We start from the raw sequence: 26,636 nt of genomic DNA on the forward strand, positions 1-26,636 counted from the left end.
CACCCTGCTTTATGCGTGACTAGCTGCTATGACTCATAGTGATTAATGACACATCGTGACTCAAGCTCCTCTGTACTTTAGAGGGAGAGGACTTGCTTAATCAATGTTTCTCACCTCAACCCTCAGCCCCTGAACTGTTGTTCCACCAAACCTGTTCTTCCCATTGTTATCTAGTGCCTAAAAGGTATCAGTTGAAAATGTGTTATTGCGTGATCAATTTGCCAAAGATATGTGTGTACCAATCTGCTATGTAGTTACATCTCCCATGTTGGCGATTGTGACTTGAACATGGTGATTCGTTGTGATTCTTTCTTCAGTTCAGAGGCTGAATTTCTCCTTGCAGTTCTGTGGTCATTGAGCACTGAGTATATTATGTTATTGACACAGTGAGACCAGCAGAGGGCTCTCAACTGTAAACTAATGGTCTGCATCATCCCTTCCTCAGGATGAACTTGAGCTCAAGGGCAGAATCTGAATTGCATTTCCTTGATTCATCGCATCCTCTAATTCCCTCCTTCTCAAAACCCATTGGATGAGAAGGTCAGAGGTCCCTAAATATTTGACCTCGTACAATGGGTTTTTAGGAGGAGGTGAGGACAGGAGCAATCAAGGAAATGCAATTCAGATTCTCCCAAAGTATAAATTGCCCTTCCATCTCAATGAGGGCAACCATAGAGATGGATAGAGTTCACTACTTAGAAATAACCCGTTTTTACATGAACATTGCCATTGCCCGGGAAACCATTATTTTGAAGTAGTCAACAATTATACTTGTGAGCAAACATTCCATAACTGCAGGTGGCAGTAAATCACCAACCTTGGCTTTATACCTGTTCAAACAACACATTCCAGGTGGCAGTATGCACCCTTTCAGTTTGTTTACCAACTCATAGAAGTAGAACATTGACTACTTCAAAATGGAGACAGCCTCAATGGCACTGCCCGTGCTCTCACAGGCACCATACTGGTACAGATACAAAGATGAGTCATCTAAGTCTATGGTTGCGCTTATAACCACATACTTTATTCAGGACAATTGAGAAGGCACTGTATGATCAAGATGAATGGAATGACTGTCTGTTCCTGGAACTCTGTGTCAGCAGTGTCAAAGGATGTATGTGTGACTGTACGCCAAGTTTTCGGGTTCGTGCTTGCAGTGTGTGTATAAGTTTACGAGTGTACACTAGATATGTTCCTGTGTGTGTCAGTATAGCACATTGGTGAAGTGTGTCTTTCATAGTGTAGGAAGTGAAGTGTGTCTTTCATAGTGTTGTAGGAGGTGAAGTGTGTTCGAATGGAAGCATGTGTGAGAGGGAGGCCTAATGCCCCATCAGAGGTGATACTGTCGGTCTACAGTCTGTCTTGTCCGTTACGCAGACCCAGCGCTGACAAACACTAGCAGGATATGGGACGAAGCAAGCAATAGGTCCCCTTCTCCCACTCCTCCAACCCCTTCACCACTCCTTATCTATTATTTTTTATCCCCCATACAGTGTGCCCTCCTACCTAGCCCCATCCCCATCCACTTCACGTATTTCAGAACTTCCTACCCATCTCTCCCTCTGGTTTCATATACCCTCCGCCTCCCACACTATAGCAGGCTGATAAACATGTCTGCGTTGGTGTTTTGCCTTAGCCTCCAAAGGGTGTAGCATGACTGAGAAGGCTACAAAGAGGGCACAGCTTCAGCGACAGCTGGCCAGCCCACTCAAAACAGGGCTGCCAGATTAGCTATTCATTGCTCTATCTATATGAATGTCAACCGTATGCATCATCTCTCATGGCTTCGCGTTTAAAGCAAATTAGCAGTGGCGGAAAAAGTACCCAATTGTCATACTTGAGTAAAAGTATAGATACCTTAATAGAAAGTAACAAGTAAAAGTCACCCAGTAAAAGTCAAACTATTTGGTTCTAAATATACTTTTGTATCAAAAGTATAAATAATTTCAAATGCCTTATATTAAGCAAAGCAGACTGCACCATTTTCTTGGTTTTACGGATAGCCAGGGGCACACTCCAAAACTCAGACACCGTTTATCAAAAATGCATGTGTTTAGTAAGTCCGGCAGGCCAGAGGCAGTAGGGTGACCAGGGATGTTCTCTTGATTAGTGTGTGAATGGACCATTTTTCTGTCCTGTTAAGCATTACTCATGTAACAAGTACTTCTGCATGTCATGGAAAATGTAGGGAGTAAAAATAACATTATTTTCTTTAGGAATCTAGTGAAGTAAGAGTTTCCCAAAATATAAATAGTGAAGGTTAAACTACTTAAATACTTTAAAAGTATTTCACACCACTGCAAATTAGTATCCAGTCTTGTTTTCTGTAATAATTTAAGAAACCAGTATTTTTCAGACCAACTAGTTTAATAGCAAAAGAAGTTAACCAGACACGGCAAGTTCAGGTCATCGGCTACCCCCCAGACCAAACACTAATCTACAATAACCAGCGCCATCACAGAGGAATTATTTACCCAATCACATTTGTCAGGCAAAAAGTAAATCCATCACTAATGGATCTAATGCAATCAACCATGACTAGACCTCTACTAATCCCACTGAAATGTTCAACCTTACCTGTCAGGCATTAAATGTCTACTTTGCTTGTTAAATGTTTGCATTGTCTTAATGTAATATCTTTACTTCTGTGTTCAGGCTGCAACTAGCTTCTACCCCAAGCCATAAGACTGCTGAACAGTTCATGAAATGGCTACACTATTTACACGGACTCCTTCACACATGCTGCGTAGGAAATCAAGATATATCTAACTTTTATCCCTACACCTTGTACCTGTATATAGTGATTTTATTGCGGTAACATTTCCTTCAACTCCGCATTGTTGGGAAAAGGGCTTGTAAGCAAGCACTTCACAGTAAAAGCCACACCTACTGTAGCCATCAAGTGACGGATATTTTGATCTGATCTCCGGGGTAGACAACAGTAAATCTCCCTTAATTTAGTATGATACATATGTGTTAGTTTGTGGATGTCCAGCCCCGTCATACAAAACTGTAAGAATTTGCAATATGCATGATATTACGAATTCCAACATTAGCTACATGGCTAATGCTGACAAGGTAGCTAACATTAGCTTAGCAGTTGGGTTAAGGTTAGCTAACATGTTAAGTAGTTGCAAAGTAGCCGTGATAATTTCCAAACATTTGGGTTGCTAGACAGTTGAGTTACACGTACCCATCCACCCTCCTTTTGCCTCAAGTAACCTTCATTCTTATGCAACCACTGAGTGTATGGAATCATGTTTACTATGACACATCTGGTTTATGAGGCTGCTGCCTTGAGCCACAGGAAGATAAGCCAATGGGCAGCCTAATAATTCTCCACATCCAATGTTAAGTTCCAAAGATGTGAGCATCTAGTCAATACAGAAAATTGGGGCTAAGTCAGTAGGGTTGCTACATTTAGACACGAGTAATCCACTATATACATTTCTCAAATCTGAATGGGTGATAATGCTACGCCTTCCAGAATTAGGCCCAGCAGACATTGAAAGTTAAATTTGAAATAAATCCAGTCAGGCCTGAAAAATGCATTTTATGAGTTTATTTCCCCAAAAACAGTTGTTAAAATAGTAATATTACTCTTGGACAATTATGGGGCCCAGGGTAGCTTCACCTTCCCATCGCAAATCTGAGGAGAGTAGACACACATTACCAGTGATGAGCTAAAACAGTGTAAAGCTCTGGCTTTAACACCTACCTGAATCACTGTCCAGATCTCCAGCCTTCCTCGCAGCACAGCTGGAGTCACAGCAGCCACACATCTGGTCAACCTCACCTGCAGCCTTCCAGCTAAAGATAAATATGGAATTTAGTTTATGCAGCATGTCATAAAGGTAATATACCCACAACTCAGTTTATACATACCCATCTGTGAAAGAGCAGGTCTTGTTCTCAGCATCAATGGGGGACGAGGCTGCAGTCGCTTTCAGATGACATGTTATGTAGAGTTGTTGGGAATCATTCTCTGGTTGGAACCTGAAGGACTCCAGCTGAAACTGGATCTTGTCATCCTGGGATCTGGACAGGAACTGGGTGCTGGAGCCGGTCAACTTGGCATCAAACAGACACCTGAGGAGACCAAGGGTCAACGTTAGACTTCAGGGGTTACATTTAAGGTAATATAAGAGGAGTCAAACTGACAACTAAACTCACCCATGGTCCTCAATGAAAGAATATCTAGGGACAGTGTGAACATCAGGCGCCAAGGTGGCGACACAGCGGTCCACAAAGACACGGAGGGGAACGTGGTGGTACGGCATGACCGAGGCTTCCATGTTGATGATGTCACCTAGACGGTAATGGTTGGAGGGCCTCTCAAACTGCCAGTCAGCTGGAAAGACGAGTGGCATGTCAGTGGGGGTTTACACAAAGGAAGAGGCTTCCAGTCAGGTTTACCTACCAGTCATTAACCTCAGGGAGAAGTAGAGGAGTTCCTCTGCCACCATGTTGGAAGTGTAGGGGATCCAGGTCGGCTTCAGGTATTTGCTGCTCACATCGTGATTCCTAGAAACAAACATGGAATATGGCATTACTCAAACCTCAGAATGATATGGGTTGTCAAAGTGAAGAACGCAACAATAGTTACCTCAAGTAGTGGCACTCAATATCAAATCAAATCCAAATCAAATGTATTTATATAGCGCTTCTTACATCAGCTGATATCTCAAAGTGCTGTACAGAAACCCAGCCTAAAACCCCAAACAGCAAGCAATGCAGGTGTAGAAGCACGGTGGCTAGGAAAAACTCCCTAGAAAGGCCAAAACCTAGGAAGAAACCTAGAGAGGAACCAGGCTATGAGGGGTGGCCAGTCCTCTTCTGGCTGTGCCGGGTTGAGATTATAACAGAACATGGCCAAGATGTTCAAATGTTCATAAATTACAAGCATGGTCAAATAATAATAATCACAGTAGTTGTCGAGGGTGCAACAAGTCAGAACCTCAGGAGTAAATGTCAGTTGGCTTTTCATAGCCGATCATTAAGAGTATCTCTACCGCTCCTGCGGTCTCTAGAGAGTTGAAAACAGCAGGTCTGGGACAGGTAGCACGTCCGGTGAACAGGTCAGGGTTCCATAGCCGCAGGCAGAACAGTTGAAACTGGAGCAGCAGCACGGCCAGGTGGACTGGGGACAGCAACGAGTCAGCATGCCAGGTAGTCCTGAGGCATGGTCCTAGGGTTCAGGTCCTCCGAGAGAGAGAAAGAAAGAAAGATAGAATTAGAGAGAGCATACTTAAATTCACACAGGACACCGGATAAGACAGAAGAAGTACTCCAGATATAACAGACTGACCCTAGCCCCCCGACACATAAACTACTGCGGCATAAATACTGGAGGCTGAGACAGGAGGGGTCAGGAGACACTGTGGGCCCCATCCGATGATACCCCCAGACAGGGCCAAACAGGCAGGATATAACCCCACACCACTAGAGGAATATCTTCAACCACCAACTTACCATCCTGAGACAAGGCCGAGTATAGCCCACAAATATCAACCATAGCTGCACTGGTCTTCACTATAGAAGTGTTAGCAAGAGGTTTTGCCTCATAGACAAGAGTGAAGGTGTAAATCAGCACATCCTCAGGAACAGGATCATAAGTCATGCATCAGACAAGAATGATGAATCACATTATTCAGGAAGTTAAACAACAAATGTGACATACCGTCAGCTCACTGCCACAGCCATGCAGCTCTGATTCAAAGGTGAGCACATGAGCAGCATCCTCCTCAGTGGCAGCACAACCTCCTAGAGTGATACGCTGTGGCTGGATGAGCTGGCCAATCTCCAGCAGGTCCTACTTCACCTTCACACGGACCACACACCAAGTCACCCCACTGTTGGTCGCCACCTGCGGCGGCCACTCAAGCACGGTAGGCTTGCGCTCAGGCTTCTCAACTTTATGATAGTTCAAAGTCAGAGGCTTCTCAAAGGTCTGCTTGGATTGGGAACCCTCAGGCTCTTCAACAGCCTTGCTAGAGTCCGGCCTTGCAGGCTCTTCTTGCACTGGCTTCTGAGAGTCAAACCTGGCATGATGACTGCTTGCTGTCCCCAGTCCACCTGGCCGTGCTGCTGCTCCAGTTTCAACTGTTCTGCCTGCGGCTATGGAACCCTGACCTGTTCACCGGACGTGCTACCTGTCCCAGACCTGCTGTTTTCAACTCTCTAGAGACCGCAGGAGCGGTAGAGATACTCTTAATGATCGGCTATGAAAAGCCAACTGACATTTACTCCTGAGGTGCTGACTTGCTGCACCCTCGACAACTACTGTGATTATTATTATTTGACCATGCTGGTAATTTATGAACATTTGAACATCTTGGCCATGTTCTGTTATAATCTCCACCCGGCACAGCCAGAAGAGGACTGGCCACCCCTCATAGCCTGGTTCCTCTCTAGGTTTCTTCCTAGGTTTTGGCCTTTCTAGGGAGTTTTTCCTAGCCACCGTGCTTCTACACCTGCATTGCTTGCTGTTTGGGGTTTTAGGCTGGGTTTCTGTACAGCACTTTGAGATATCAGCTGATGTAAGAAGGGCTATATAAATACATTTTATTTTATTTGAAACCTGGCTGCGACTTCATCGTGCAGAAACCCTGATCTCGGATAAAACCGTCTGGAGTCCCAAGCATCACCAACAACACAGCCAAAAGGCACAACCAACAGAAGCCCTGCAAATGAGTGCCTGAAACCCATCAGTGGGAATACATCTTTGTTTTTCTTCTGCAGTTTGTCAAACCATTTTATAACCCCTTCAGTAATCAGCTTGATTCTGGCCCAAACCTGACTAACCAAACAGGTGCTGAGGAATGTGAGGTTAAATGTAATTTAGCTATCATTGGCTACCTTCCTGCAGACAAAATCAAGTACACCTGGGGCTTTATTGAGGAGGGCTCAACTTTATAGTATTGATAGAAATGTATTATGTAGAACAGACATGTCTATATAGTATAAAGAATTATGTCCCGTGGTCCCGTGTGGCTCAGTTGGTAGAGCATGGCGCTTGCAACGCCAGGGTTGTGGGTTCATTCCCCACGGGGGGACCAGGATGAATATGTATGAACTTTCCAATTTGTAAGTCGCTCTGGATAAGAGCGTCTGCTAAATGACTTAAATGTAATGTCAATTACATATATTGTATTTCTATCAGAAACATTTTAAGTTGCATATGGGTTGCAATTGCAACCTACTGAACCCTCAACTTATTCAGTGGGTACAGAGCAGAACAATCTATAGCCCTGCTCCACTTCAAATACTTGTATGTATCAGTCCCAGTAATATATAAACTCAGAAAAAAAAGAAACGTCCTTTCTTCAGGACCCTTTCAAAAATAATTAGTACAAATCCAAATAACTTCACAGATCTGTTTCCCATGCTTGTTCAATGAACCATAAACAATTAATGAACATGCACCTGTGGAACGGTCATTAAGACTAACAGCTTACAGACTAGAGGTTGACCGATTAAAATCGGCATAATTACAGCCGATTTCAAGTTAATAACAAAAATCGGTAATTTGCATTTTTGGACGCCGATTACATTGCACTCCACGAGGAGACTGGTAAGTTGCTAGCTAGCATTAAACTTATCTTATAAAAAACAATCAATCTTAAATCACTAGTTAACTACACATGGTTGATGATATTACTAGTTTAACTAGCTTGTCCTGCGTTGCAAATAATCAATGCGATGCCTGTTAAATTAGCATCGAATCACAGCCTACTTCGCCAAACGGGTGACGATTTAACAAGTGCATTCGTGAAAATAAGCACTGTCGTTGCACCATTGTACCTAACCATAAACATCAATGCCTTTCTTAAAATCAATACACAAGTACATGTTTTTAAACCTGCATATTTAGTTAAAAGAAATTCATGTTAGCAGACAATATTAACTAGGGAAATTGTATCACTTTTCTTGCGTTCCTTGCAAGCAGAGTCAGGGTATATGCAGCAGTTTGGGCCGCCTGGCTCGTTGCGAACTGTGTGAAGACCATTTCTTCCTAACAAAGACCATAATTAACTTGCCAGAATTTTACATAATTATGACATAACATTGAAGGTTGTGCAATGTAACAGCAATATTTAGACTTGGATGCCACCCGTTCGATAAAATACGTAACGGTTCCGTATTTCACTGAAACAAACGTTTTGTTTTCAAAATGATAGTTTCTGGATTTTACCATATTAATGACCTAAGGCTCGTATTTCTGTGTGTTATATTATAATTAAGTCTATGATTTGATAGAGCAGTCTGACTGAGCGGTGGTAGGCAGCAGCAGGCTCGTAAGCATTCATTCAAACAGCACTTTGCTGAGTTTGCCAGCAGCTCTTCGCAATGCTTGAAGCACAGCTCTGTTTATGATTTCAAGCCTATCAACTCCGAGATTAGGCTGACAATACTATAGTGCCTATAAGAACATCCAATAGTCAAAGGTATATGAAATACAAATGGTATAGAGAGAGATAGTCCTATAATAACTACAATTTAAAACTTCTTAACTGGGAATATTGAAGACTCATGTTAAAAGGAACCAGCAACTTTCATATGTTAAGTTCTGAGCAAGGAACTTAAACGTCAGCCTTTTTACATGGCACATATTGCACTCTTACTTTCTTCTCCAACACTGTTTTTACATTATTTTAACCAATTGAGACTAAATAGATTTTTATTTATGTATTATATTAAGTTAAAAATAAGTGTTAATTCAGTATTGCTGTAATTGTCATTATTACAAATAAAAATCGGCCGATTAATGGGTATCGGCTTTTTTTTGGTCCTCCAATAAATCGGTATCAGCGTTGAAAAATCCTAATTGGTCGACCTCTATTACAGACGGTAGGCAATTAAGGTCAGTTATGAAAACTTAGGACACTAAAGAGGCCTTTCTACTGACTCTGAAAAACACCAAAAGAAAAATGCCCAGTGTTCCTGCTCATCTGCGTGAATGTGCCTTAGGCATGCTGCAAGGAGGCATGAGGACTGCAGATGTGGCCAGGGCAATAAATTGCAATGTCCGTACTGTGAGACGCCTAAAACAGCCCTACAGGGAGACAGGACAGACAGCTGATCGTCCTCGCAGTGGCAGACCATTTATAACGACACCTGCACAGGATCGGTACATCCGAACGTCACACCTGCGGGACAGGTACAGGATGGCAACAACAACTGCCCGAGTTACACCAGGAACGCACAATCCCGCCATCAGTGCTCAGACTGTCCGCAATAGGCTGAGAGAGGCTGGACTGAGGGCTTGTAGGCCTGTTGTAAGGCAGGTCCTCACCAGACATCACCGGCAACAACGTCGCCTATGGGTACAAACCCTCCGTCGCTGGACAGGACTGGCAAAAGTGCTCTTCACTGACGAGTCGGGGTTTTGTCTCACCATCATTTGCATTTATCGTTGAAGGAATGAGCGTTACACCGCGGCCTGTACTCTGGAGCGGGATCGATTTGGAAGTGGAGGGTCCATCATGGTCTGAGGCGGTGTGTCACAGCATCATCGGACTGAGCTTGTTGTCATTGCAGGCAATCTCAACGCTGTGCGTTACAGGGAAGACCTCCTCCTCCCTCATGTGGTACCCTTCCTACAGGCTCATCCTGATATGACCCTGGCATGACAATGTCACCAGCCATACTGTTCGTTCTGTGCATGATTTCCTGCAAGACAGGAATGTCAGTGTTCTGCCATGGCTTGGTGGACAACTTGGTGGAAGAGTGGGGTAACATCTCACAGCAAGAACTGGCAAATCTGGTGCAGTCCATGAGGAGGAGATGCACTGCAGTACTTAATGCAGCTGGTGGCCACACCATATACTGACTTTTGATTTTGACACCCCCTGTTCAGTTTGTCTCAGTTGTTGAATCTTATGTTCATACAAATATTTACACATGTTAAGTTTGCTGAAAATAAACGCAGTTGACAGTGAGAGGATGTTTCTTTTTTTGCTGAGTTTACATTATTGAAGGCATAGTAAGCATAGAACATTAGATCTTACCTACAAGGAGGGAAAGGGGTGCATAATACAATTATGAATAGGGCCAGAGTTAAAACTCAGGGATTATTACATGTCTACCTGAAGCCTTCTGTTACACTGGAATATCTTCCAACTCCCCAATTTCTCTTTGCGGCAATATGCTCACTTGGATAATAGTATGGATCACTAACTACGTTTCCATCCAACAATTTCATGCGGATGAATTACATGGCGCATGAGAAGTCACGACCAGGCTGATGGAAACATGAAATGCCGGTACAATTTTATAAATGCCGACAGACAATTTGTTCATTCGACATGGTGGAATCTTTTTGTGTGTCTGTAAAATGAATTATGCGAATAATAGCGGTGTAAGTGAACTTTGAGTCACACAATTTTATGTTATGTGGTCCTCCCATTACGACTCGGGAAAGCATGCAGTTTACTAGGCTACAGATAAAATAATTGATGAACTTCACAGGGTGGTGAATGTGCAAGGTGATGAGGTTGATGCTCATTTCAAATAAATATCGAGGCTATTATTCTGGTGACATGATGATCGATGCTTGGCTTCCGTTTGACAAATAAACATTCACGCTCTTATCCATAATAATCTCATGTAGACTAGTCTTCACACACTCAATCTGCGAGCTGTTGGCTAGAGTGTAGGTGCCAGGCAAGACCAGAGTAGGTGTATGTGCAATTTAAAACAAGAGTTTGTGACAAAACCACTAGTAGAATTAAAAATGCGATGGAAACATATTGAACTTTAGATTTGTATTCAGAACATGAAAATGTATTTTTGACGCACTAATTTTTATCCACAAAGTCAATTTGGTGGTAACGCCACTGGTGGGAAAATGCGCATGATTTCTTTATGCGGATTCTAGAGTATTCGTATAAATCTATCGCCAATTGGATGGAAACCTAGCTACTGAGACAAAAAAAAAAGATTGCATAGTTAAACAAACCTTATAACTACTTAACAATTTCTACTCAATTTGACAAACATACCGATGCTAAGTTTAACAGAATGATGGCACAAACAGCAAAAACGTTCATACTGTTACCAAACTTTTGTGGATATTTGTATGGTTTATCTTTGCAATCGTTGGCTTATTTGACAGCCTACATTTTAAGGTGAAAAACAAGTCTCATCTCTTACCATGGAAATGCCCATATATACTGAACCAAAATATAAAAGGCAAAGTGTTGGTTTCATGAGATGAAATAAGATGCCAGAAGTGTTCCATATGCACAAAATGCAACATTTCCCAAAAATTTGGCCCACACATTTGTTTACATCCCTGTTAGTGAGCATTTCTCCTTTGCCAAGATAATCCATCCACTTTACAGGTGTGGCATATCAAGATGCTGATTAAACAGCATGACCATTACACAGGTGCACCTTGTGCTGGGGGTCAATAAAAGGCCACTCTAAAATGTGCAATTCTGTCACAACACAATGCCACAGATGAGGGAGCGCACAATTGGTATCTGACTGCAGGAATGTCCACCAGAGAATTGCATAGATTAGGGCCTAATTTATTTATTTCGATTGACTGATTTCCTTATGTGAAATCTTAAATTGTTGTTTTATATTTTTGTTCAGTATAGAAAAAGTACTTTGACTGTTCTGTGTTTTGGCCTTGAACAGGGCTCTCCTGGAGAGCTACCCTGTAGGTTTTCACTACAACCCCAGTTTTAACTAACCTGGTTCAGTTTATCAAGCAGCTAATTATTATACTCAGGTGCAGTTGATTGAGGATGAAGCGAAAACCTACAGGAGGGTAGCACTCCAGGAACAGGGTTGGAGTGGCCTAGAATAGAATGATAGTTCTACACAACCTTGACCACTGCTTTCAAGGATTCCAGGAATTAGACAATGCCTTCACATAACAAACCTGACAAGATTTACAGATCCTATTTCCACATTTCTGTGGCAAGAGAGTAGGTTTTAATATGCACAAATAAGTCTATATAATTTGGGGGGGGGGGTACAACTGTTTATTAGACACAAATACGTAGCGAAATCAGGAACCCATGTTTTATTATAGCCAAGTAAACACTAGAATTTAGCGGCAGAGCTACAGCTTGTGTCTGATGTCATGCCTAAACTGCTGTTTAGCTGTAATCAGGATATTTTAGACTAACCTTTACTTTGCGGTACATTCTTCATTCTCGATTCAGAAGGTTCCAGAGTCTTACAAACTTATTTGTCCAGTTGCAGATGGAACTCCAAAAAACGGAGAATATTCAGAAAAATATTAAATCCACTGTTTGTATCTAATGAGAAATGCCTCTTGCATGTGTGTAGAACTTTGTTTTGGTCGCACTGTGTGACGCGCTGTTGTCTACTTCTACGCTTTGCTGCACCGTGTCGCATAGAAAAGAGTAGTCCCTGCAAATATGTTGTGAAATGCAAGGCGAGGGAACTCCTCACTCGGTGCAAAAAGTGGATTTAATATCTTTCTGAATATTCTCTGTTTTTTGGAGTGCCACCTGCAACTGGACAAGGACGTTTATAAGAGACACGTTTCTTCCGTATTAAGAAATTAGAAACAATCGCCAGGTAAAAGGTTCGTAGAAAAAGTACTGCCAGTGCTTTTCAATACCTACACTGTAATGGGTATGGAAGGACGGAGTACATCATTTCATATCCTGCTACAAACTGTAGCTAGTATTAGTAGTTTGAAGGCTAGGCTGGCTTTTTGTCAACCAGGACCACTTCTCCACTGGAGACCACATCAGTTTGCCTAGTCTTCCTCCAAGCAACATCTCTTCCTGTAAAACACAACGGAAACGGTTAAGAACAGAACCTGGGTCATATTCACCACCACAAAGCATCTGTGCATAGGATTGTTGATTTAGGATCAGCTGTCTTTTAAATCATGAAAATGATTAAGGTTATGGACAGGAAGAATCTGATCCTAGACAGGCACTCGTACTCCGAGACACTTTAAATATGGGCTATAGTGTCCAAACAAGGCCTTTGTAAAGGGAGAATACTACCCACTTTGTTTGTTGCATCTTTGTTCACAGGAGTCCCATGGAGTAGGGTAGCACAAAGATGCACTACAGTGGATGAAAATCTGGCAAGAGTACAGCATAAAATAAGTTAGTGAAAAGCCAATAGCACATCAAGTTGTGTGTATTATATCAAATAGGTATGAATAAAGGTAGCCAATTACTGTATCTTTGTGGGGAGCCAGAGTGTGATCCACAAAGGTAAACATATTGAGAATGAAGCGTTTGTAGTGGCGGGGGTACAGAAGGCCAGAGGAGAGTTCCACAGGGACCATGGTGGTCCTGTACTTATCATTCTGGTAGGAACATCTGGAGAAAGAGAGGAGTAAAGAAACTTCATGTTGCCAAGCCTCAATTCCAAATACACTAAACGAAAATATAAATGCATTATACAACAATTTCAAAGATTTAACTGAGTTACAGTTCATAAAAGGAAGTCAGTCAATTGAAATAAATTCATTTGGACTTAATCTTTGGATTTCACATGTTTGTCACAGATACCTTAAAAAAGGTAGGGTGTGGATCAGAACCAGTCAGTATCTGGTGTGACCACCATTTGCCTCATGCAGCGCAACACATCTCCTTCGCATAGAGTTGATCAGGCTGTTGATTGTGGAATGTTGTCCCACTACTTTTCACTGGTTGGGCCAACTTGCTATATACAGTATATTGTCGGGAACTGGAACACCCTGTCATACACGTCGATCCAGAGCATCCCAAACATGCTCAATGGGTGATATGTCTGAGTATGCAGGCCATGGAAGAACTGGGACATTTTCAGCTTCCAGGAATTGTGTACAGATACTTGCAATCTGGGGCTGTGCATTATCATGCTGAAGCATGAAGTGATGACGATGGATGAATGGCGCAGCAATGGGATTCAGATTCTCATCACGGTACTGTATGTCTGCATTCAAATTGCCATCGATAAAATGCAATTGTGTTTGTTGTCCGTAGCTTATGCCTGCCCATACCATAACCCCACCGCCACCATGGGGCACTCAGTTCACAACGTTGAATTCAGCAAACTGCTCGCCCACTCGACGCCATGCCATCTGCACGGTACAGTTCTCCAGCGTGCCAGTGGCCATCGAAGATGAGTACTTTCCCACTGCAGTGGGTTACAACGTTGAACTGCAGGCAGGTCAAGACCCTGGTGAGGACGATGAGCATGTAGATGAGCTTCCCTATGATGGTTTTTGACCGTTTGTGCAGAAATCCTTCGGTTGTGCAAACCCACAGTTTAATGAGCTCTCCGGGTGGCTGGTCTCAGACGATCCCGCAGGTGAAGAAGCTGGATGTGGAGTTCCTGGGCTGGCATGGTTACACATGGTCTTCGATTGTGAGGCCGGTTGGACGAACTGACAAATTCTCTAAAACAACATTGGTGGTGGCTTATGGTAGAGAAATGAACATTAAATTCTCTGGTAACAGCTCTGGTGGACATTCCTGCTGTCAGCATGCACGCTCCCTCAAAACCGAAGACATCTGTGACATTGTGTTTTGTGACAAAACTGCACATTTTATTGTCCCCTGCACAAGGTGCACCTGTGTAATGATCATGTTTTTAATCAGCTTCTTGTTATGCCACACCGGCCAGGTGCATGGACTATCTTGGCAAAGGAGAAATGCTCACTAACAGGGATGTAAACAAAAATTGTGCATATGGAAGATTTCTGGGATCTTATATTTCAGCTCATGAAACATGGGACCAACACTTTTACATGTTGCGTTCACATTTGTGTTTAGTTTACATAGTGGTAGATGATGCAATCTGAAGTCACAATGAAGAAATGTCAAACATATTGTTCAAAATACATATTTGAAAAACAGAGCAAGACATGCATAATCAGGTGGATTAGTACTGTAGTTACTCACTTTTCAATGAGGAGGTCCCACTGGGACATGCTGACAGGGCTGGGGTCAGAGGTGGTCCAGCAGTTCTCCAGCAATAGGACCAGGTTGGGATCCTTCTTCCCCAGGATGCGCACCTCAACGTATACAGGTTGCCTCAGGACTTTAGTGAGAGGGTAGTCTTCCTCAGTGTAAAACGATGTGAAGGCACTGGACTCTGAAAGTCAGACAGGATTGAAGAAAAAAACACATGTAAAAGTCATTTATAAAAAACAATATGTTTGAAGTTCTACAAATTGACACAGAACAAGTCTGAAATGAAATAAACCTTACCGTCTTTACATGTCTTGGTGTCACAAGTTCCTTTGGCCAGTCTGAGTTCCACTCTGAGCGGTCCCATAACAGCAACCGGAGCGGGTGCAGGAACAGTGTTCACCTCAATAACCAGAGCCTTCACCGCAGTATCGGAGTACTTACACTGGAACAGCAGCCTAGAGAAGGAGACCATGGCAGTGACTGATACAGGAGGACCTTGAAGCATATCAACACTTTATGGGCTAAATCTGGATGCAGGAAACTAGCTCTTGGGAATCAATAAAGTCAATTCAATCTTAGAGAGAGAAGACTCACTCAAATTGGCTGTCTCTGGTGATGGCACCTTGGGGTACGACCCCCACTTCATAGGAAGACGCCATCCTGTTCTCATAAACCATATAACCATTTTCCTCCTGCAGGGGAGAGTCCACCGTTAAAGGGCAACTCCACCACTTTTAAACCTCATTTTCAGGATCTCCAGCATAATACCAGTGTCAACATTTGTGAAAATGGCACATTTCTAAATTACGTAAAGTAATTTTAAATAAACACCATTGTTACGTTCCCCAGTTTCTGTGTTGTTGTGTTTGTATGTGAGTGTGTGTTTCAGGAGATGGCTTTCTGAAGTTCTCCCCAGGCAGCTGATTGGTCGGCCCCAATTGATAATTGGAGAGCTGACCCCGCCCCCTCGTCAAGAAGCAGCTGACTCTAATCAGTTAATAGCCACCTGAAGATATAAAAGCCAGTGTTCTGCTCAGGAAGAGGGGTAGTTGAGATTTGGAGATCAGAGAGGGAAATTGAATATTTTGGAGAGAGGAGAAAAGAGAGAAATTAGGGATCATGAGAGAGATTAGAGAGAGAGAGATCATTGTAGGCTGAGGAATGCAGAGAGTTTGATTGTGAGAGAGATATTTGCTAAGAGAGGAGGCTGATGGCTTTGGGGTAATTTACTATGTTAGTTGTTGTTGGTAGCAGCTTTGCTATGTTCTGTGTTTGTTGTTCTTTAGTGGCCTGAGTTAGTTTTGTTGTAAAGTGTTTGTGAAATTGTTAATAATTATTCTGTTTCATTTGTTCCCAGGGGGGGAAGGAGAAGGCACTTTGGGAGTGCTTAGGCAAGAGGCCCGCGGGCATACATATACCCGTAGTATATTTATTGTCTAGGCACACTAGGTAAGACCTGGGCGGACCACCCCCTGTATTTTGGTTAGGGCACCAGGTGGTGCTAAGATAGGTAAGTAGTGGGTAGGCAGGTTAGATAGGAAAGGGGGAAGTTTTGATATTTACTTTCTTTGCTTTGGTTCCGTCCAGCCCCTTTTCCCCATATTACCGTAAGGAAATAAATCCTAGTAACGGTAAAATCTGCCTTTGTCGTCCTTACTCACGCCTACAGTCCATACGTCTTACACTTCACAGGGAGTTGAGTTGCAGCAGGGAGTTGCGTTCCCTCTTCTCAGAGGCGTGCGTAACAACCATTGGTCAATCTGTTAATGGTGAACTTAATCTATATGCAGATTATACTATTATGTATGCTTCTGCCTCTACTGTTGATCTGGCTGTGTCAAAACTACAGATTTTATAGCTATGCAGGAATCCCTTGCTGATTTAAACTTGAGCTTAATACGGACAAAATGAAATGCATGTTATTTTCAAACTCTTGTAAGAATGTTTCAGATGAACTACATGTTCACTCATTAGATGGTTCTCCAATTGAATGCCTTCCCGCATATAAATACTTAGGCATTTTGATTGATATGGATTTGACATATAAAAAACATATAGATGAGTTTGTTAAGAAGCTAAGATTTAAAGTTATTTTTCTACAGAAACAGATCGTGCCTTTCTTTAAGCAGTAGGAAGCAGATTATTCAGTCAACCTTTTATCTGTTCTTGATAATGGTGATATTATTTATCAAATTGCAGCTGCTACTACTATTAACACGTTGGATGCCATCTACCACAGTGCCCTTCATTTTGTTACAGGTGACAGTTTTGATACTCATCACTGCATCTCATTTCAAAAGGTTGGCTGGACTTCGCTAAAGACCCATAGATCTCTACATTAGTCACTTTTTGTTTACAAGACCCTACTTCATAAATGTACCTCTTATCCATATTTTTTTTGCTGTTGAAGTATAGACACCTGAGTTGCCTAACCCGTTCACAGGATTAACTCTTGAGGTTCCTAAGGTAAATCTTAGGTAAATCTGCTTTTAGTTTTAATGCACAAAATTCTAAATTTGTTTAATCTTGTGCTGGTGCCGTTCAATTTAAAGTATTGATTGAGGTCTTATTTGTGGATGAATGTAACTGTTTTTCTGGGTGATTTGAGACGTTTTATTTGTGCTTCCCATGACAGTGTTTTTGTATAATAATAATAAACAATTCTATATATATATATATATACACAGTTGAAGTCGGAAGTTTACATACACTTATGTTGGAGTCATTAAAACTCGTTTTTCAACCACTCCCCAAATTTCTTGATAACAAACTATCGTTTTGGAAAGTCGGTTAGGACATCTACTTTGTGCATGACACAAGTAATTTTTCCAACAATTATTTACAGACAGATTATTTCACTTATAATTCGCTGTATCACAATTCCAGTGGGTCAGAAGTTTACATACACTAAGTTGACTGTCCCTTTAAACAGCTTGGAAAATTCCAGAAAATGATGTCATGGCTTTAGAAGCTTCTGATAGGCTGATTGACATAATTTGAGTCAATTGGAGGTGTACCTGTGGATGTATTTCAAGGCCGACCTTCAAACTCAGTGCCTCTTTGCTTGACATCATGGGAAAATCAAAAGAAATCAGCCAAGACCTCAGAAAAAAAATGGTAGACCTCCACAAGTCTGGTTCATCCTTGGGAGCAATTTCCAAACACCTGAAGGTACCATGTTCATCTGTACAAACAATAGTACGCAAGTATAAACACCATAGGACCACGCAGCCATCATACCGCTCAGGAAGGAGACGCATTCTGTCTCCTAGAGATGAACGTACTTTGGTGCGAAAAGTGCAAATCAATCCCAGAACAACAGCAAAGGACCTTGTGAAGATGCTGGAGGAAATGGGTACAAAGGTATCTATATCCACAGTAAAACGAGTCCTATATCGACATAACCTGAAAGGCCGCTCAGCAAGGAAGAAGCCACTGGTCCAAAACCACCACAAAAAATCCAGACTACGGTTTGCAACTGCACACGGGGACAAAGATCGTACATTTGAGACATATACTCTGGTCTGATGAAACAAATATAGAACTGTTTGGCCATAATGACCATTGTTATGTTTGGAGGGAAAAGGGGAACGCTTGCAAGCTGAAGAACACCATCCCAACAGTGAAGCACGGGGGTGGCAGCATCATGTTGTGGGGGTGCTTTGCTGTAGGAGGATCTGGTGCACTTCACAAAATAGATGGCATCATGAGGGAGGAAAATTATGTGCATATATTGAAGTAACATCTCAAGACATCAGTCAGGAAGTTAAAGCTTGGTGGCAAATGGTTCTACCAAATGGACAAAGACCTCAAGCATACTTCCAAATGTGTGGCAAAATGGCTTAAGGACAACAAAGTCAAGGTATTGGAGTGGCCATCACAAAGCCCTGACCTCAATCCTATCAAAAATTTGTGGGCAGAGCTGAAAAAGCGTGTGCGAGCAAGAAGGCCTACAAACCTGACTCAGTTACACCAGCTCCGTCAGGAGGAATAGGCCAAAACTCACCCAACTTATTGTGGGAAGCTTGTGGAAGGCTACCCAAAATGTTTGACCCAAGTTAAACAATTTAAAGGCAATGCTACCAAATACTAATTGAGTATATAAACTTCTGACCCACTGGGAATGTGATGAAAGAAATAAAAGCTGAAATAAATCATCCTTCATTCATTCAATGGTATGATTGATCTCCGGAAGAAGCTATCTCTTTTCCTTTCTGTGTCCCCAAATGTTTGGATATACTGGTAAAGTTACTAGGTTGTTAGCTAGCTAGCCAGCCAATGATGGAACAATGTGTAAACAAATGTTTAACAACGCGCAAGTAGTTTTAGAACAGCCCAGGGCACATTTATATACAGTATTATATAGATCTCTTATTGCATGGAACTTCCATCTCATATTGCTCAAATAAACATCAAACCTAGTTTTAAAAAAACAGATAAAGCAACACCTCGCAGCACAACGCCTCCCCCCTATTTGTCCTAGATAGTTTGTGTGTATGCATTGATATGTAGGCTACGTGTGCCTTTAAAAAAAAAGGTATGTAGTTCTGTCCTTGAGCTGTTCTTTTCTAGTGATGTTCTGTATTATGTCATTATGTATTATGTTTCATCTTTTGTGTGGACCACAGGAAGAGTAGCTTCTGCTTTTGCAACAGCTGATGGGGATCCTAATTAAAATACCAAATTACATTGTTTATGAATATAAATTGCAGTCCCGGCGATCCGCTATAGGAAGATAAAAATGTTGCTCCTGTAATATGGGTCAGATCTTTTGCCCTGGTTGGGCTAGATGCAAGCCATTTTCGCTGTAGTAATGATGCAACCATGACTCTATCAAATCTGCACTTGGAAACAAAGGTACAGCGAAGCCTTATCATTACAACAATGATTATTTGGGAGATTAGAGTCCTGCTTGGGCTAGAAACTTGTTGCAGGTTTTGAATATCACCGTTTTTACTTTTAATTCTACCCTGTGATGTCACAGAGAAGCACTTTTTTAAGGCTCGCTCTTCTTCGCTTTTTAACCACAGATCATAGAAACGCGCTGTTTTCACATATATAGACCACTGGTTTGGTGCTGGAGATTATGAAAATGAAGTTGAAAAGTGGCGGAATTGGCCTTTAAACGTCCAACAATACAGCCATTTTTATCTCTAACAAATCATTTCTGGGTAACAATGATGATGGGTTTAAATTAAAATGGTCAAAAAGAAACTAAAATAGCTTCTTAGCAAAGAGCAATTTCTCAAGCAAGAATTTTGCTCTGACTGTCTGGGAGTGGTCTGAGTGGGGAGGGGGAAACTGAAAACGAGCTGTGATTGGCAGAAAGGTTTGGAACTTTCTTTCCTAATGGTCTGTTAACTAATTTACTACCAAAACTCCATCCCACCAAAACAGACTGCAATTTCAGGCAGTCTTTTCAAACAGCTCTTACACTAAAAGGGCATTATCATAATTTTCACAATATTATTCCAACCTCATAGTGTGGCAATGTATATAAATAACAGGAATCCCGTTTTTGACTACGCTGGGCCTTTAATACTGAGCCAGTGTACACAATGAATATTCTGTCTCTCTACTCACCTTCAGAGTGGTTCCACAGGCTGTGACAGGGAACTGGTATATGGCAAAGGCTGAAGTGATGCCAACAGGACTGCAGGGGCCGTTGTTTCCCCCCAGCAGAATGATGGTATCAATGTCTATGTTGGGCCAAGTGGCATTCCTGGCCACCACCACCACAAACTGAGCATCCATGGTACACTGCACAGTCACTGGGGAAAGATACATTTTTTACGTTTTGTTCAAATACAGAGCATTACAAGGAAGAAGATCTATCAGGCGCTCACCTGCCTTCCCATAGTAGCACTGCTGTCCATTGAAGCAGCAGTCAATAGCCTCACATTGAGACAGAGTAATTTTAGGGGTTCCACATTGCACTGTATCCTTAGACTCTACTTGGCATCTCGGATTTTGAGTTTTAGTTACTGCTGGCCACCTGGGAGTTTGCTTATGTGGACCTTGGGGCTCTGGCCCCTGGGGAGTCTGCAGCTGCGGCGCCGGGCCCTGGGGAGTCTGCAGCTGTGGCCCCTGGGGCTCTGGTCTCTGGGGAGTCTGCAGCTGTGGACCTTGGGGCTCTGGTCTCTGGGGAGTCTGCAGCTGCGGGGCCGGGCCCTGGGGAGTCTGCAGCTGTGGACCCTGGGGCTCTGGTCTCTGGGGAGTCTGCAGCTGTGGCCCCTGGGGAGTCTGCAGCTGTGGCGCCGGGCCCTGGGGAGTCTGCAGCTGTGGACCCTGGGGAGTCTGCAGCTGCGGCGCCGGGCCCTGGGGAGTCTGCAGCTGTGGCGCCGGGCCCTGGGGAGTCTGCAGCTGTGGACCCTGGGGAGTCTGCAGCTGCGGCGCCGGGCCCTGGGGAGTCTGCAGCTGTGGCGCCTGGGGAGTCTGCAGCTGTGGTGCCTGGGGAGTCTGCAGCTGTGGCGCCTGGGGCTCTGGTCTCTGGGTAGTTTGCTGCTGTGGCCCCTGGGGCTCAGGTCTCTGGGTAGTTTGCTGCTGTGGCCCATGGGGCTCTGGTCTCTGGGTAGTTTGCTGCTGTGGCCCCTGGGGCTCTGGTCTCTGGGGAGTCAGCAGCTGTGGACCCTGGGGAGTCTGCAGCTGTGGCCCTTGGGGCGCTGGTCTCTGGGGAGTCTGCAGCTGTGGCCCCTGGGGCGCCGGTCTCTGGGGAGTCTGTAGCTGTGGCCCCTGGGGAGCCTGCAGCTGTGGCCCCTGGGGCTCTGGTCCCTGGGGAGTCTGCAGCTGTGGCCCCTGGGGCTCTGGTCTCTGGGTAGTTTGCTGCTGTGGCCCCTGGGGCTCTGGTCTCTGGGTAGTTTGCTGCTGTGGCCCCTGGGGCTCTGGTCTCTGGGGAGTCAGCAGCTGTGGACCCTGGGGAGTCTGCAGCTGTGGCCCCTGGGGCGCTGGTCTCTGGGGAGTCTGCAGCTGTGGCCCCTGGGGCGCCGGTCTCTGGGGAGTCTGTAGCTGTGGCCCCTGGGGAGCCTGCAGCTGTGGCACCTGGGGCTCTGGTCCCTGGGAAGTCTGCAGCTGTGGCCCCTGGGGCTCTGGTCTCTGGGTAGTTTGCTGCTGTGGCCCCTGGGGCTCTGGTCTCTGGGTAGTTTGCTGCTGTGGCCCCTGGGGCTCTGGTCTCTGGGGAGTCAGCAGCTGTGGACCCTGGGGAGTCTGCAGCTGTGGCCCCTGGGGCGCTGGTCTCTGGGGAGTCTGCAGCTGTGGCCCCTGGGGCGCCGGTCTCTGGGGAGTCTGTAGCTGTGGCCCCTGGGGAGCCTGCAGCTGTGGCCCCTGGGGCTCTGGTCCCTGGGGAGTCAGCAGCTGTGGACCCTGGGGAGTCTGCAGCTGTGGCCCCTGGGGCGCTGGTCTCTGGGGAGTCTGCAGCTGTGGCCCCTGGGGCGCCGGTCTCTGGGGAGTCTGTAGCTGTGACCCCTGGGGAGCCTGCAGCTGTGGCTCCTGGGGCTCTGGTCCCTGGGGAGTCTGCAGCTGTGGCCCCTGGGGCTCTGGTCTCTGGGGAGTCTGCAGCTGTGGCCCCTGGGGCTCTGGTCTCTGGGGAGTCAGCAGCTGTGGCCCCTGGGGCTCTGGTCTCTGGGGAGTCAGCAGCTGTGGCCCTTGGGGCTCTGGTCTCTGGGGAGTCAGCAGCTGTGGCCCCTGGGGCTCTGGTCTCTGGGGAGTCAGCAGATGTGGCCACTGAGGAGTCTGCAGCTGTGGCCACAGGGGATTTTGCAGCTGTGGTCCATGGGGCTGTGGCCCCTGGGGCTCTGGTCTCTGGGGAGTCTGCAGCTGTGGCCCCTGGGGCTCTGGTCTCTGGGGAGTCTGCAGCTGTGGCCACTGGGGAGTTTGCAGCTGTGGCCACTGAGGAGTATGCAGCTGTGGCCACTGGGGATTCTGTAGCTGTGGTCCATGGGGCTGTGGCCACTGGGGCTCGGGTCTCTGGGGAGTTTGCTGCTGTGGCCTCTGGGGCTCTGGCCTCTGGGTAGTTTGCTGATGTGGCCCCTGGGGCTCTGGCCTCTGGGGAGTCAGCAGCTGTGGTCCCTGGGGAGTCTGCAGCTGTGGCCCCTGGGGCGCCGGTCTCTGGGTAGTCAGCAACTGTGGTCCCTGGGGAGTCTGCAGCTGTGGCCACTGGGGATTCTGCAGCTTTGACCACTGGGGATTATGCAGCTGTGGCCCCTGGGACTCTGGCCTCTGGGGAGTCCGCTGTTGTGGTTTCTGGGGAGTTTGCTGCTGTGGCCACTGGGGCTCTGGCCATTGGGGCTGCCTAGGCTTAACTTGGGGTTGGGGGTTGTTGGTTGGAGGAAACCTCCAGTTGGGCTGTGCATCAGCATAACATGCAAACACTACCAACATAACAAACCAATAGGAACACCACCTTACTGCCATACCTGCTCAATAAGATATAAGCTAAGTGTCTGCATGTGTCTGCAATACTGTCCTTTACAGCCTGTTCTGCCTAATGCAGATATATATACCTGATTGAGTATAATAGAATGCTAGAAACTGACCCTGTAATCAAAATCAATCCCTTTCTAACCCTGTGCAATTAAATAGTCAGCACCTTATTGGTTAGACTAGAGTCACTGGCCTTATCCTGAAATAACCCCTAGTAGTCCCAGTGGATAAGAATACAAGTCCAGTTGCAAAAATAGATTGCAACAAGGGAACAAAAATCAGCTTCAATGCAGCTTCAAAATTGTTCAACCTCCATTTGGAAGAACACAGCTTATATACCCTGAGCTATATGATGTAATACATCACTATGTGTGTACGTGTTCCTCTGTGTCCTCGGTCCTTGTACCAGGACCTTCAGCGATTAGCTGACGTCAATTACTATTATCAGCGGACAAGAGACATGTAAAACCATTCCAAATATTCAGTCGACACCTTGAGTGTCTGTCTGGAGACTACAGAGTTGATAAGTACTGTATGTGAATCATGTAGGTTACAGAGACTCTGAATATGTTATACATTGTCAGTCACATGCAATTTAAATATGAACATTAGTGATCTTACATTTCTCCATTACACTTCTTATGCCCTTCAGGTACATCTGAATGATTGGTTAGGTATAAACAATATGATTGCAGCCCTGTTAAGCTTTCACCATATTGCTTTAAACCTATCCAATACTTACATATTCCACAAGTGCTAGGGCTATGAAGGTTCATTGATTGATTGATTTTAGTAAAGTAAAACATGCATATACACACATTTTACAAACTTGACAGGGATAACACAATAAAGTGACTTGTTTCCATTGTCGTCCCTTAAACCTAGAACCTGCAGTTACACATTTCCAAGGTAACGGATTTATGCTTTGACTAAGATTTTTCTCTTTAAAATGGATGCCAAACAAAACCCATTCATTTCAAAGTTGAACAAACCATACAACTCTACTTTGAATAACTTACACAGATAATTTCACAAAAACACATTTACTGGAAGAACTGTGCAGATGCGAAGTTTGGTAACAGAATTATGGTAAAATCTCCCTCTGTTTTTTATGCAACCCTGCTTTTCAAAATATCTGTTTCACAAGTTTGTACTGTACTGTTCGTTACTGTGCTGTCCAAACTTGTGAAACATCGGCGTCTATGATTGGTTCAGATTTGATCTGGTCCGAACCAGTCTTGTTTGGGGGGCAGAGCTCATTAGAATAATATCATCAAATCAAATCAAATCCAATGTATTTATATAGCCCTTCTTACATCAGCTGATATCTCAAAGTGCTGTACAGAAACCCAGCCTAAAACCCCAAACAGCAAGCAATGCAGGTGTAGAAGCACGGTGGCTAGGAAAAACTCCTTAGAAAGGCCAAAACCTAGGAAGAAACCTAGAGAGGAACCAGGCTATGAGGGGTGGCCAGTCCTCTTCTGGCTGTGCCGGGTGGAGATTATAACAGAACATGGCCAAGATGTTCAAATGTTCATAAATGACCAGCATGGTCAAATAATAATAATCACAGTAGTTGTCGAGGGTGCAACAAGTCAGAACCTCAGGAGTAAATGTCAGTTGGCTTTTCATAGCCGATCATTAAGAGTATCTCTACCGCTCCTGCGGTCTCTAGAGAGTTGAAAACAGCAGGTCTGGGACAGGTAGCACGTCCGGTGAACAGGTCAGGGTTCCATAGCAGCAGGCAGAACAGTTGAAACTGGAGCAGCAGCATGGCCAGGTGGACTGGGGACAGCAAGGAGTCATCATGCCAGGTAGTCCTGAGGCATGGTCCTAGGGCTCAGGTCCTCCGAGAGAGAGAAAGAAGGAGAGAAAGAGAGAATTAGAGAGAGCATACTTAAATTCACACAGGACACCGGATAAGACAGGAGAAGTACTTCAGATATAACAAACTGACCCTAGCCCCCCGACACATAAACTACTGCAGCATAAATACTGGAGGCTGAGATAGGAGAGGTCAGGAGACACTGTGGCCCCATCCGATGATACCCCCGGACAGGGCCAAACAGGAAGGATATAACCCCACCCGCTTTGCCAAAGCACAGCCCCCACACCACTAGAGGGATATCTTCAACCACCAACTTATCATCCTGAGACAAGGCCGAGTATAGCCCACATAATAGCCGGTGTTTAGAATACCCAAATATGCAAAAGAAGGATAGTGCATATTTCTACCTTTGTGGACTTATTCAGGATACATCACCATGAAGAGAATGATATTCATACCCATAATTATGCATTTCATTAGCTTATTGCAGTGCCAGAATAGGTGCAAAAAAGTTCCTTTCTCGGTCCTACATTTCAGGCAATTTGGTGAAGTGTCCGGGAACATACAGTTTAATTTAACAGGGGTAAGATATGAATTCGTAGTTAGTCTTCTTAATATTTGGACTAGTAAGTAGGTAGTACCAGATCTTCAGCCATACCTCCTTATCAAATTCTGTACCTAAATCGTTTTCCCACGTCCTTTGAAAAGGGATAAAGGCAGATCATGCAATTATTGCAATGGACAAAGATATAAACGCAACATGCAACAATTTCAATAATTTTACTGAGTTAGTTCATAGAAGGAAATCAGTCAATTAGAATAAATAAATTAGGCCCTAATCTATGGATTTCACATGACTGGACAGGGGCGCCGCCATGGGTGGGCCTGGGATGACATAGGCCCACCCACTTGGGAGCCATGCCCACCTACTTGGGAGCCAGGCCCAGCACAAGGTGCACCTGTGTAATGATTATGCTGTTTAATCAGCTTCTTGATATGCCACACCTGTCAGGTGGATGGACTATCTTGGCAAAGGAGAAATGCTCACTAACAGGGATGTAAACAAATTTGTGAGAAATATGCTTTTTGTGCTTTACATGTTCCGTTTATATTCTTGTTCAGGATAGATGTTTGCAATTATTCATTTGATAAATATAGATGAGGTTAATTAATTCTTCAACTTTTTACAACTGAAATCTCAGCTTTCCTTCTTCAATAAACAAAGATAACATTTTTTTTATTTGAAGATACAGATTTGTTTAGGTACCAGGGATGTTGTATTCAGTCCAGATTTCAATAAATGACTTAATTGCATTCAATCCGCTATGGAACAAGTCAACGAACCTCATAAGACCCAGCGAGCGCCACTTATAGAAGTCGACCTTTGAGAACACATTGGGCAAGTCAGGGTTACAAGCGATAGGAGGAAGTAAAGAATGCCTGTTTGAAATACCCAATTGCTTTCTACAGTCTGCCTATGCCAT

General features: G+C 44.2%; 2 protein-coding genes across 4 annotated transcripts; both read right to left on the bottom strand.

Annotated features, from left to right (window-relative positions):
- Positions 1–3,547: 3,547 nt before the first annotated feature.
- On the bottom strand, positions 3,548–12,331 carry LOC139550291 (zona pellucida sperm-binding protein 3-like). Of its 3 annotated transcripts, none has more exons than XM_071361093.1 (6): positions 12,144–12,331; positions 4,421–4,524; positions 4,174–4,351; positions 3,886–4,089; positions 3,719–3,810; positions 3,548–3,649 (listed from the first exon to the last, which is right to left on the bottom strand). In XM_071361093.1, exons 2-6 carry the CDS (start codon positions 4,464–4,466, stop codon positions 3,597–3,599), a joined length of 573 nt encoding a protein of 190 aa, XP_071217194.1. In that variant the 5' UTR covers positions 4,467–4,524; positions 12,144–12,331; the 3' UTR covers positions 3,548–3,596. The 3 variants fall into 3 exon arrangements, with proteins under 3 accessions (XP_071217194.1, XP_071217195.1, XP_071217196.1); XM_071361094.1 differs by lacking the exon at positions 12,144–12,331 and adding an exon at positions 11,155–11,895; XM_071361095.1 differs by lacking the exon at positions 12,144–12,331 and adding an exon at positions 4,607–4,645.
- Positions 12,332–12,485: 154 nt separating this feature from the next.
- LOC139550290 (uncharacterized) lies at positions 12,486–25,253 on the bottom strand. Its single transcript, XM_071361092.1, has 8 exons — positions 20,753–25,253; positions 20,490–20,677; positions 15,501–15,598; positions 15,204–15,361; positions 14,895–15,087; positions 13,181–13,325; positions 13,006–13,081; positions 12,486–12,773 (listed from the first exon to the last, which is right to left on the bottom strand). The coding sequence occupies exons 1-8, from the start codon at positions 23,313–23,315 to the stop codon at positions 12,688–12,690; spliced, it is 3,507 nt and encodes a 1,168-aa protein (XP_071217193.1). The 5' UTR covers positions 23,316–25,253; the 3' UTR covers positions 12,486–12,687.
- Positions 25,254–26,636: the final 1,383 nt, after the last annotated feature.

Source organism: Salvelinus alpinus, chromosome 23 (genome assembly GCF_045679555.1).
Source record: "Salvelinus alpinus chromosome 23, SLU_Salpinus.1, whole genome shotgun sequence".
Lineage (NCBI taxonomy): Eukaryota > Metazoa > Chordata > Actinopteri > Salmoniformes > Salmonidae > Salvelinus > Salvelinus alpinus.

Bases quoted from the DNA above. Each gene is read 5' to 3' on its own strand.
- LOC139550291 (XM_071361093.1), bottom strand. From the start codon at position 4,466: ATGGTGGCAGAGGAACTCCTCTACTTCTCCCTGAGGTTAATGACTG. The intron at 4,352-4,420 runs GTAGGTAAACCT...TCGTCTTTCCAG, and splicing joins CTCCCTGAGGTTAATGACTG to CTGACTGGCAGTTTGAGAGG. The intron at 3,811-3,885 runs GTATGTATAAAC...ATTTATCTTTAG, and splicing joins ACCTGCTCTTTCACAGATGG to CTGGAAGGCTGCAGGTGAGG.
- LOC139550290 (XM_071361092.1), bottom strand. From the start codon at position 23,315: ATGGCAGTAAGGTGGTGTTCCTATTGGTTTGTTATGTTGGTAGTGTTT. The intron at 15,599-20,489 runs GTGAGTAGAGAG...TCTCCCCTGCAG, and splicing joins CCTGTGGAACCACTCTGAAG to GAGGAAAATGGTTATATGGT. The intron at 15,362-15,500 runs GTGAGTCTTCTC...CTCCTTCTCTAG, and splicing joins ACCAGAGACAGCCAATTTGA to GCTGCTGTTCCAGTGTAAGT.